Genomic DNA, 13,016 nt, shown 5'->3' on the forward strand with positions numbered 1-13,016 from the left:
TCAGTGTATAAGCCCAATTCCAAGGGAAATCCTTTTCAGGGGAGCCATGTACACAGTCCACAGTCCTACTTCTCCATGATGTTGCTTACTGTATGTTTCAACAATACCTAATTAAGTCCCACCCCTGGGGTCCTGTCAGAGAGGGGAAACTTAGAACATTACTTCCTGGGGAAGGTACCAGGAGGAGCCCAAACTGAAAAGAGACATGATACCCCCTTCCAACAAGGGAACGACAGTGATGTGGGGTATGTGGGGAAGTCTCTTCTTAGACAGTTGTCACCAAAACAGGTGTCCCCACTGAAAGATTTCTCGAATTTCTAATTTGGTGGCAGTCGTTAAATGTTGGATTTCCCATCAATTTCTGGTCATCAGAAAATAAAGAAGTTGAGAGGGTGAATTTCCCAAGCGGTGACAAAGACAGGAATAAAAACCTGAAAGAAGTTTTAACTCTTCCACATTCCATCCAACACCAAAAAAAAAAAAGGTTTTGGCTAGAGATACATTTTAAGATTCCTTTACTTTTAATTGCAGACAAAAGACCAATGGTGAACATCACCCTCCCTTCCGGTAACATGACCACTCTGTCTACATATGATGAAAAGACAATCGAAACTGTAAGGACGTCTCTGTTGGTTGTGATGCTTCTTGGCTTCTGCTTCTTCCTGTACTTCATGAAAATGTTGTTGAGTGTTTATTTCACCACCGACCACATCCGAGACAACTCCCGCTACATTCTGTTTGCCCACATGCTCATCACGGACATGGTGTATCTGTTCATATGTTTTTTGCTGGCGGTTTGTTCACTCTACCTGGTGTATCTCCCATTCTCTGTCTGTTACACAATTGTGGCCGCAGCTTTTACATCTTTTATCGTCACTCCATATAATCTAGCCATTATGTCACTGGAACGTTATGTGGCCGTCTGCTTCCCATTGAGGCACACAGTAATTTGCAGCGTGCAGAATACCTGCATTGCCATTGCAGTTATTTGGGGGCTGGGGTTGGTCACTCCAATCGTTGAACTTACAGCTGTGCCGTTATTGATTAACAAGGACATTTTGGCCGTGAAAGTCAAATGTAGTTATATGGCAGTAACGATAATACCATTACAAAATTCCATACACTCCCTCAGCATTGTCTTCAGCCTCTCAATGGTAGGAATAATCCATATGTTTACGTACATGAAGGTCATCATCGCAGCCAAGAAGATAAGTTCGAGTACGTCATTTGCCTCCAAAGCGGGACGGACGGTCATACTCCACACCTTCCAGCTATTGCTGTGTATGACATCTCTTATGTCCTCATTCATTGACACGATCTTCGCTGACCGCATCGTCTTCTTACGCATGACTTTCTTTTTGGTGTTCATGTTTCTGCCGCGGTTCCTCAGTCCTTTGATCTATGGGTTACGTGATGTGGTCTTCCGCAAGTATTTGAAAAAGTTTGGGGATCCCTGCCATATTGTAAATTAAAACGGTATTAAACCTAAAAACAAAAACTTATAATATTGTACCTTAATAATTCTTAGATGTGGTGTCTGCATTCGTTATCTTTTTTAAGCTTCTTTCCTCTTTATTTTCTTATGATCCAGCCAGTAAGTGTTGGTTTTCAACTTCCTTTAACAGACCAAGCTGTCGAGCAAATGTGTCAGTAAGAGTGTTGTGACAAACCATTTACAGTACCACTGACAGCGATGCTTACAATGGTCAGCTTTTGTTCATTTGTGTAATGCCCCGTACACACGGCCGGATTTTCTGACGGAAAATGTTCGATGGGGGCTTGTTGTCGGAAATTCCAACCGTGTGTAGGCTCCATCGGACATTTTCCATCGGAATTTCCGTCACACAAAATTTGAGACAACAAAATCCGTTGTCGTAAATTCCGATCATTTGTACACAATTCCAATGCACAAAGTTCCACCCATGCTCAGAATCAAGCAGAAGAGCCGCACTGGCACTACCCCTTGTGGGAATCGCTGTTTTAGACCTGACTGATTTACTCAGGGGTCCATCTGCTGAGGTGAGCAACTTGTGTTACCGATGGTGGAGGTCTCTCACTACAGTCACTCACCTTTTATGAATGTCGCTTTTATCACTGGAGTATCTGCTGAAATTTTACTCATCTCACTGTGTCTCAAAAAGGAGATTATGGACTTTTTATGTTTGTGCTAGTTTTATGTAGTTTTATTTTATTTTATTTTTTATTTTATGCGCTGTACTGCTTTTTACGCACTGGCTATTGAACTTCATTTTTCTCGGCTTGTCGTACATGTTGTACGTCACCACGTTCTTGACATATGGAATTTCCAACAAGATTTGTGTGACCGTGTGTATGCAAGACAAGTTTGAGCCAACATCCATCAGAAAAAATCCATGGATTTTGTTGTCGGAATGTCCGATCATGTGTACAGGGCATAACACTTGTACCCCAAATGGAAAAAATTGCAACTGCTTAAAGTAGATATTTACTCTCCTCCCCCATATTTTTTTAAGACCCCTGCTTACTTCGAGGTGAGTTAAGCACATTTTTAAAAGTCACCCACCCAATGGATTCAGCGTTGTCCAGCTGAGAACCTTATTTCTTCAAGCAGCGCTCGATCAGGTGCTGGCATGTTTGAAAGTAACATCATCGATAGGTTCCCAGCTGTTCCTGCATGCCTCCCAATGATGTGCCCATAGGCCTGCCCCCTCTTCCTTTCCTGAATAAAAGGCTTTGCCTCCTTGGATATGTGGCGTGCATACGTATCCTGGGAGATGAAGGGAGCACAGTGCATGTCATTCACCTAGGAGAATGATGTGCCCTGGGGGGGCAGGGCTGAACAAATTCAGTAAAAAAAGGAAATAAAGGAGAAATGTTGATACATGTTGAGGACCAGAGGAGGGGTGGAACAAAGAGAAATTGAGTATTTGGGACTTTAAAGGTGCTGAAAACCTCCTTGTGGAATAATGTCTAACAAATGGATATATAAAAAAGATACTTTTATTAAACACATACATAAAACAAGTGTCTATAACATAATAGACATAAAGTGCAAAAATTTGGAACAGCAAACTCTAATTGCACCCAAACAACCCCTACATCAAGACGGTAAATTTCCTCAATAGTCACATATATATGTGCAGTTATGATGGTAAATTTCCTCAATAGTCACATATATATGTGCAGTTATAGGTGCCCATGACCATTGCCATCTTCAGAGCATTATAGGCCCCTGGGCAATACAGTGCGCTGGGGCCCTATCTACACAATCACGCATGATTGCCCATCAAATGCAGCTATACTGTGCCTGTGAATGCAGCCTCACTGTGCCAGTAAATGCAGCCTCATTGTGCCCATCAAATGCGGCCTCACTGTGTCCATGAATGCAGCCTCACTGTGCCCACCATTGCAGCCTCAATGTGCCCGTGAATGCAGCCTCACTGTACCCACCAATGCAACCTCACTGTGCCCATGAATGCAGCCTCACTGTGCCCATGAATGCAGCCTCACTGTGCCCACCATTGCAGCCTCACTGTGCCCGTGAATGCGACCTCACTGTGCCCACCATTGCAGCCTCACTGTGCCCACCATTGCAGCCTCACTGTGCCCATGAATGCAGCCTCAATGTGCCCACCATTGCAGCCTCCCTGGGCCCATGAATACAGCCTCACTGTGCCCACCATTGCAGCTTCACTGTGCCCACCATTGCACCCTCACTGTGCCCATGATTACAGCCTCACTGTGCCCATGAATGCAGTCTCACTGTGCCCACAATTGCACCCTCACTGTGCCCATGAATGCAGCATCACTGTGCCATTTAATACAGACTCACCTTCGCCTGGTAACACACACAGTGGGCATCTCCTCCTGTGTATCACGGAGCTGGCTGGGTCTGTGTTCAGCGGTCATGCTGTAACAAGGTCCCGCCCCCCTAGACCGACTCCTGTGATAGGTGGAATACTGATTCAATCTATTATTACGCGAGCCCGTCTAGGGGGACGGGACCTTGTTACAGCGTGGCCGCTGAACACAGACCCAGCCAGCAACGTGATACACAGGAGGAGGAGGAGAAAGGGAAAGAGCAGAGCGGACCCAGGGCAGGCGGCCTACCGGGAAATTTCCTGGTATCCCGGTAGGCCAGTCCGGCCCTGGCTGGGGTCGTTGGGCAGGTGGGGCCCCCCAGGCAAGGGGGGGCCCCCGGGCAACCGCCCAGCGTGCCCATGCGAGAAGACGGCCCTGCCTATGACATGCACCCAGGACAGAGATGAGGGAAACCACACAACCCGACACATTTCGCTTGATAGCTTCTTCAGGGGTTTTCGTCGAGAGGGAGTCGGAGCACTAGAGTTACTGTGAAAGAAAAATAATTGCAAATAATATACTCATAGCTAATCATATAGTCACTATCACTTTATATTTCTATATTCATTCAAACACTTACATTGAGTAAGTAGTAGTTCTGAGAAGTCTCCAAAGGGCATTACATGTTCCCACCAGGGCACTGCAAAGTGGGTCAAGTGTCTGTCTCAATCAGGTAGGTCTGAAACCAGCCCAGGAAATACTGTCCCAAAAGCCACCAAAGATCCCATGTACAAGGATATGCAGTTTAAGGCTATCTGGTCAAAAGTCTTGCCATGTTGCACTGCAACAAAAGGAAAAAAATGAATGAGGTATCTCTCTCTAAAATGCCTCATATAATACATTGAATGCTCCTTCATATATCACATTCCTAGGAGAAACCTCCCTGGTATATTCCCAGACAGCAGAGGCAGTATACGGTTTCCAATTATTGATATGATCAACAAGCCAAATCTGGAAAGCCATAAAGCAGGCAGATAAATAAAAGCCTATCCCCCTTTTCTATTGGTTACATATACCAAATCTGCCAGAGCAATTCAAAATTAGTTGCAGATTACCTTAATCGTAACAGAGAACATCAAAGACCAACTGCAAATGCTCTTTTTCTTAGTGTCACAATACCAGCAACCGTCCTTGTGGAGAGAAATCTCCAAATGAGGATCCACAAGTGCTTCCTTACTGATACCACCTTTAAATGAGGTGGATTGGCGCCAAAACCGCCTTCCTATCACATCAGGATACAGCTGAAACAACTGTCTACCTGACGAGAGCTGAGTGTGCTACCGCGCATGCGCTGCTAAATGGCGGGACGCTTGGCCGCAGCCTATACAGTGCCCAAGACCAGTCCCAATCAAAACATCACAGAGATGCAGGAAAGGGCTAATAGGGTGCTGGGGCACAAATGCCGCCCTGTCCCACCACGAGCCTACACATAAAAATTACAGGTTTGCAAAAATTATATCTTGAACAGATCCGGAGGAGGGGTGGAGCAGAGGGAAGAAGTTTTACAGGGTGACGATCCACTTTAAAAAAGTGTTAGTCAGAATTCAGCTTGTTTTGTTGGTTTTGTTGTTCAAGTCCATCTGAATCTGCTAGTCCATCCAACACTACCCTCTCCATAGACTGGCAATGGCATTGTCCAAGGGTGTCTCCTTTGCCCCTTCATTCGGAGTTGAGATATCCTAGGACTGGAATTATGTTACTGGCTGAATCGCCATGTGATAATAAAGGAGAAAAAGCAATATACAGTGCCTTGCAAAAGTATTCACCCCCCTTGGCATTTTTCGTGTTTTGTTGCCTCACAACCTGGAATTAACATGGATTGTTTGAGAATTTGCAGCAATTAATTTACAAAACATGCCCACAACTTTGAAGATGTTTTTATCTTTTAGTGTGAAGCAAACAACAAATATGACAAAATAACAGAAAAAGTTATGTGCATAACTATTCACCCCCCCAAAGTCAATACTTTGTAGAGCCACCTTTTGCGGCTATCTCAGCTCCAAGTCACTTTGGATAAGTCTCTATGAGCTTCCCACATCTTACCACTGGAATTTTTGCCCATTCCTCCTTGCAAAACCGTTCCAGCTCCTTCAAGTTGGATGATTTGCCTTTGTGAACAGCAATCTTTAAGTCTGACCACAGATTTTCTACGGGATTGAGGTCTGGGCTTTGACTAGGCCATTCCAACACATTTATATGTTTCCCCTTAAACCACTCAAGTGTTGCTTTAGCAGTGTGTTTGAGTGGTACAGGTTTTGCTCAAGTATATCCCTGTATTTAGCACCATCCATCTTTCTGTCAACTCTGACCAGTTTCCCGGTCCCGACTGCTGAAAAACATCCCCACAGCATGATGCTGCCACCACCATGTTTCACTGTGGGGATGGTGTTCTTTGGGTGATGTGATGTGTTGGGTTTGCGCCAGACATAGCGTTTTCTTTGATGGCCAAAAAGTTCAATTTTAGTCTCATCAGACCAGAGCACCTTCCTCCATACATTTTGGGAGTCTCCCACATGCCTTTTCGCAAACTCAAAACGTGCCATTTTGTTTTTTGCTGAAAGTAATGCCTTTCTTCTGGCCACTCTGCCATAAAGCCCAACTCTATGGAGCGTACGGCTTACTGTCGTCCTATGTACAGATACTCCAGTCTCTGCTATGGAACTCTTCTGCTCCTCCAGGGTTACCTTAGGTCTCTGTGCTGCCTCTCTGATTAATGCCCTTCATGCCCGGTCCGTGAGTTTTGGTGTGCGGCCGTCTCTTGGTAGGTTTGCTGTTGTGCCATGTTCTTTCCATTTGGTTATGATAGATTTGATGGTGCTCCTAGGGATCATCAAAGATTTGGATATTTTTTTATAACCCAACCCTGACTTGTACTTCTCAACAACATTGTCCCTTACTTATTTGGAGAGTTCCTTGGTCTTCATGGCAGTGTTTGGTTAGTGGTGCCTCTTGCTTAGATGTTGCAGCCTCTGGGGCCTTTCAAAAAGGTGAGTATATGTAATGACAGATCATGTGACACTTAGATTGCACACAGGTGGATATCATTTCACTAATTATGTGACTGCTGAAGGTAATTGGTTGCACCAGAGCTTTTTATGGGCTTCGTAACAAAGGGGGTGAATACATACACACATGCCAATTATCAGTTTTTTATTTCTGAAAAATAGTTTTATGTATATATTTTTCTAATTTTACTTCACCAACTTAGACTATTGTGTTCTGATCCATCACATATAATTCAGATTAAAAAAACATTGAACTAAAAGCTGTAATGTAACAAAATAGGTAAAAAGCCAAGGGGGGTGAATACTTTTGCAAGGCACTGTAAAAGGAAACAAATGCAAAGGATTGGTAAGCTGCAATAAATTACTTAATTTCTGTTTTTAGCTTTAGATACACTAAATAAAGTACTTATCCTAACAACTGCATTCCATGTGGCATGTAGGGATGGGCCAAACACCCCCGGTTGGGTTCGCACCAGAACATGCGAACAGGCAAAAAATTTGTGCAAACATGCAAACCCTAATAAAGTCTATGGGACACGAAATATGAAAAATCAAAAGTGCTAATTTTAAAGGCTTATATGCAAGTTATTGCCATAAAAAGCGTATGGGGGCCCGGGTACTGCCCCAAGGGACATGTATCAATGCAAAAAAAGTTTTTAAAACAACCGTTTTTTTCAGTAGCAGTGATTTTAATAATGCTTAAAGTTAAACAATAAAAATGAAATATTCCTTTAGATATCCTGCCTGGGGGGTCTCCTTAGTCTGCCTATAAAGTGGCGCATCTGTCTGATGTCTTTTACAGTGCCGCAGCAAAATTACATTTCTAAAGGAAAAATTTTAATTTAAAATTGCTCACGGCTGTAATGTATTGCTGGCTCCCGGCAATATAGATAAAAATCAAGGAAAAAATCACCGTGGGTTCCCCCCCAGTCCATACCAGGCCCTTTGGGTCTGGTATGGATATTTGGAGAACTCCACGCCAAAATATTTAAAAAAAACAGCGTGGGGTCCTCCCTAAAATTCATACCAGGCCCTTCGGGAAAGTCAACCATCACTGCAGCCCTCCACCAGTCGGGGCTTTATGGCAGAGTGGCCCAGTGGAAGCCTCTCCTCAGTGCAAGACACATGAAAGCCCGCATGGAGTTTGCGAAAAAACAGAAACCTGACAGAACTGGAGAGGATCTGCAAGGAGGAATGGCAGAGGATCCCCAAATCCAGGTGTGAAAAACTTGTTGCATCTTTCCCAAAAAGACTCATGGCTGTATTAGAAAAGGGTGCTTCTACTAAATACTGAGCAAAGGATCTGAATACTTAGGACCATGTGATATTTCAGTTTTTCTTTTTTAATAAATCTGCAAAAATGTCAACAATTCTGTGTTTTTTCTGTCAATATGGGGTGCTGTGTGTACATTAATGAGGGAAAAAAATGAACTTAAATGATTTTAGCAAATGGGTGCAATATAACAAAGAGTGAAAAATGTAAGAGGGTCTGAATACTTTCCATCCCCACTGTATATATTCTACACTGACTACACTATATATATACAGTATCTCACAAAAGTGAGTAGACCCCTCACATTTTTGTAAATATTTTATTATATATTTTCATGTGACAACACTGAAGAAATGACACTTTGGTACAATGAAAAGTAGTGAGTGTACAGCTTGTATAACAGTGTAAATTTGCTGTCCCCTCAAAATAACTCAACACACAGCCATTAATGTCTAAACTGCTAGCAACAAAAGTGAGTACACCCCTAAGTGAAAATGTCCAAATTGGGTCGAAAGTGTCAATATTTTGTGTGGCCACCACTATTTTCCAGCACTGGCTTAACCCTCTTGGGCATGTAGTTCACCAGAGCTTCACAGGTTGCCACTGGAGTCCTCTTCCACTCCTCCATGACGACATCATGGAGCTGGTGGATTTTAGAGACCTTGTGCACCTCCACCTTCCGTTTGAGGATGCCCCACAGATGCTCAATAGGGTTTAGATCTGGAGACATGCTTGGCCAGTCCATCACCTTTACCCTCAGCTTCTTTAGCAAGGTGGTGGTCGTCTTGGAGGTGTGTTTGGGGTCATTATCATGTTGGAATACTGCCCTGCGGCCCAGTCTTCCGAAGGTAAGGGATCATGCTCTGCTTCTGTCACTGTACATTTTGGCATTCATAGTTCCCTCAATGAACTGTAGCTCCCCAGTGCCAGAAGCACTCATGCAACCCAGTTCCCTCGAAGCACCCCAGAACATATTCTGTGTTGCAGCTCATATAACTGGAGGGCAGAATCCACAGTGGGCTAGAGCTTTTGTCAACTCTCCAAGCCTATGCTAGCTCGGCTAGTGTTGAGCGAAGGGTTCAGGACGAGCAAAGGTTTAACTCGAACATTGCCCGTTCAGGTGTTCGCCGAGCACACGCCAAACATATTTCTGTTCGTTCGGCGAGATGTTCGTCCGCCAAGCACACAGTCAATATGTTGTTAGAAGTGTGGTTAGGAAGCAGGCCGCCATGTCAGTAACAACAAATGATTAATCACCTGTCAACAGGCTTCCCCGCTGACAGCTGAAAGAAAAAAAAATTGTCCGCAATACAAATTTAAAAAAAAATGGCATGGGGTCCCCCCCTAAAATCCATGCCAGACCCTTATCTGAGCATGCAGCCTGGCAGGCCAGAAAAGGGGGGGGTGAGCGAGCACCGTCCCCCCCCTCCGGAACTATACCAGGCCACATGCCCTCAACATGGGGGGGTGGGTGCTTTGGAGCAGAGGGGCTCTGCCGCAAAGCCACAAAGTACATTTAGATACATTTTTTTTCTTTAGTAATGTAATTTTTGCTGCATCATGTTCTATAAACTTTAAAGGCAGACTAAGGGGACCCCCCAGGCACTATATTAAAAGGAATTTTTCATTTTTATTGTTTCGCTAAAAGCACTATTGCATCACTAAAATCGCTGCTCCTTTAAAAACGATCCTTTTTAAAAGAAAAATGTTTATTCATACATGTCTCCCAGGGCAGTACCCAGTCCCCCATACCCTTTTAATGGCCAATAACTTGCATATAAGCCTTCAAAATGGGGAATTTTGAATTTTCCTGTTCGGGTCCAATAGACTTCAATGGGGTTCAGTGTTCAGGTCCTGTCAGAAACTATGAATCAGACCGAGACAGAAGTACAGTTATATCACACTTGTCTAATAATAAGAGTAAATAGAACAAACGTAGTCAAAACATAGCCAAAGTTCGGTAACCGGAACGGATACTCAGACAAGCCAGAAAGACAGGAAACCAGGAATCAGCGTAGCGGAACAGCAAGCAGGATCTGGAGCCAAAAGGAATGTCAGCCAATCAAGTCTTTAACAGGAGCATTGGAGAAATTCTCTGTGATGTTGACCAAGGCAAAGACAGAGATCATCTGGGCTGGATGGCTTAAGTAAGCAGGACTGACAAGCAGGATACCATCAACAGGTGAGTTACTGTGGAGAGATAGGAGCTGCCAATTAGCCGACAGCTGAGTGGCCAGCTCAGAAAAAAAGGGCTGAGCCCAACCCTGACAGGTCCAAACTTTTTGTGATGTTCGGCTGTTCTGGTGCGAACCGAACATGGGGGTGTTCAGCCCATCTCTGCTTATAGCCCAAAGCACATCCAAAGTGTGGTAAGCCTTATCCCTGGGCAACTAAGGCCTAGGACAAAAAGAAAGCTAAACAATGTCCTGGTTAAGATGGGAAGCTGAAACCACCTTAGGATGAAGAACCACCCTGTCATGGTAAAGTACCAGAAACGTCTCTTTTTAAGAACGAGCCACCAGCTCAGAGACCCTCTATGTTGAATAATGGCAACCAGGAACACAACCTTCTATGTCAAAAGAGCTGAGGGAAGGTCTCTAATAGGCTCAAATGGAGGTCTCTATAGAACAGAAAGAAATTGAGATCCCATGGGGTTGAAGGAGGTCTGACCAGAGGAGCAATACACGTGACACCCTGTACAAAGGCATGCACCAAGGAATGATTAGTTATTGGCCTCTGAAAATGGACTGTGAAGGCTGAAATTTGACTCTTGATTGTGCTTAATGCCAGATACATATCAACCACTGTTTGTAGAAAAGCCAGAATACTGTATGTCCCACAACATGCCTGCCAGGATGAAATTTCACACCAGGAAACATAAGATTTTGAGGTCCTGTGCTAAATCTTCCTTAAGTTAGCCTTTCTGGCTCTCAAAATGTGTGAATAACTGAGTCAGCTTTCCCCCTGTTCTTCATGACTCTGACTTCAATAGCCATTCCAGCAACTATAAAGACGGATGGAATATCGAACAAGGAGAGATCAAGATGTTCTGGAAGTGCACAAGGATTGTCTACCAACATGTTCACAATGTTGGTATACTAGATTCTCCTGCGCCAGGCCAGAGCAATCAGGATCATTTTTGTTCCCTCTACCGAATGCTGCTGATTTGGGATCTGAGTTTCAGATTGAACCTGGACACCAGAAGATCAACATCCAGTGTGCCTCACCGCCAACAGAGTTCCCTGAATACTTATGGGTGAAACGTCCACTTCATCAGCGGCGTGGCAGTGGCTGAGGAAATCCATCTGACAATTTTCCACTCCTGGAATGTGAACCGCAGACAGAACAGGGACAAAACAGAATTTACGTACAATATACAATGTCCATGGGTTTATCTGAGGCACCCTTATTGAGAGACACTGCAGCTGTACTAATGTAGGAGAACCAGGCAGATCATCTGCAGTTCCCTAATATTGATGGGTAGTGATTTCTTCTGCAGAGACCATGTTCCCTGCACCCAAGGGTGAGATCCAGAACCCCCCCCCCCTCCAAGCCCACTAGGCTGGCATTGGTCATCAACACCTTCCAAGAGAGGGGGAGGAAGGACGTTCCTGCTTCTAACAGCAGCCATCTACCAGTCGAGAGACCATATAGTGCTGGAATGTAGGGACATTGGAGAACCCAATGACTGTGACCGTCTGTCCACAGCCATCAGAAGTTTCTACTGTCAGGAAGGACACTGGGCAAAGGGAACCTACTCAACCATTATCCCCAAAACCCTCATGCAGAGACAAATTTTGGGAAAAACTCAGAATTCTGAGAGAAGACACCCGATTTCCCATGGCAAAGAAATCCAGAAGACCCAAATACTCCAACCACTGCGCTGGAATCAACGCTGATTTCTGGAGATTGAGGGCCCAGCTAAATCTCTCCAGATTGCATACAGTGAGAGATACATTGTGCTCCAGAACAGGAGTGGGAAACAGTCAATCACAGTCAGTTAGCCAACGAGGAGTGAGAGGGGCAGGGTAGAGCCACAGCTCTGGGTGTGAATGGACATGCAAAGCAGCGGCTCGGATGCGAGCCTGCCTGGGTGCCCCCATAGCAAGCTGCTTGCTTTGGTTGCATTCGGCAGTAGGGAAAGGCCAGGAGCGCCGGAGGGGGACCCAAGAGGAGGAGGATCTGGGCTGCTCTGTACAAAACCACTGCACAGAGCAGGTAAATATGACATGTTTGTTATTTTAATGTAAAAAAAGATTTAATAAACACTTTAAAGTGAAACATTGGGGAATGCCCTAAACCTGCCTGTGACATGGTACATGGTATAGTATGATCAGTGGAATTTCAAGCAATGAACCCTTTCTTGTAATGAACCTGGGACACCTGGCGCACGTACAGTGGGTGTGGCCAGATTGCGTTAACAGTGGGAGAGGCTTAAAGGGTCATGGTTAAATAAAACAAAAGCCTTCTTGTACCCATAAAATATGCTTTTTTGCTGTGCCACACACAATCGACTGCCATCTGATCAGGACAGTCACACACCAATCCAAATTGACTGGTACATGCTAAACTGGCTGCATTTCGATCAGTGTATGGCTAGCTTAACACCCACACTGCTGTGGTCAACAATGGGCTACATAACACATGCTGTGCAGGGGTCATGATTACGTAACACACAGAATGCAGAGGTCAGGAGTACATAATGCACAGAATGCTTGGGTCAGGTGGGTGTAACGTGCAAAGTGCAGGGGTCAAGAGTAAACTCCTAGCACAAATACCCCCCTCCTAGTACAAATCCCCTCTGCCAGCACTAATCATCTCCCATCTCCCATCAATGGGCCAGCATAAATCCTCCCTAAACTTGCCCCCTTATGCCCTGTACACAGGACCGGTTTTGC

At 44.6% G+C, this 13,016-nt stretch overlaps 1 protein-coding gene across 1 annotated transcript; it reads left to right on the forward strand.

Annotated features, from left to right (window-relative positions):
- The first annotated feature begins 542 nt into the window (after positions 1-542).
- LOC141126523 (odorant receptor 131-2-like) lies at positions 543-1,472 on the forward strand. The gene has a single exon (XM_073612460.1). It carries the CDS (start codon positions 543-545, stop codon positions 1,470-1,472), a length of 930 nt encoding a protein of 309 aa, XP_073468561.1.
- The last annotated feature ends 11,544 nt before the right edge of the window (positions 1,473-13,016 follow it).

Source organism: Aquarana catesbeiana, linkage group LG02, assembly GCF_042186555.1.
Source record: "Aquarana catesbeiana isolate 2022-GZ linkage group LG02, ASM4218655v1, whole genome shotgun sequence".
In the NCBI taxonomy this organism is placed as follows: Eukaryota; Metazoa; Chordata; class Amphibia; order Anura; family Ranidae; genus Aquarana; species Aquarana catesbeiana.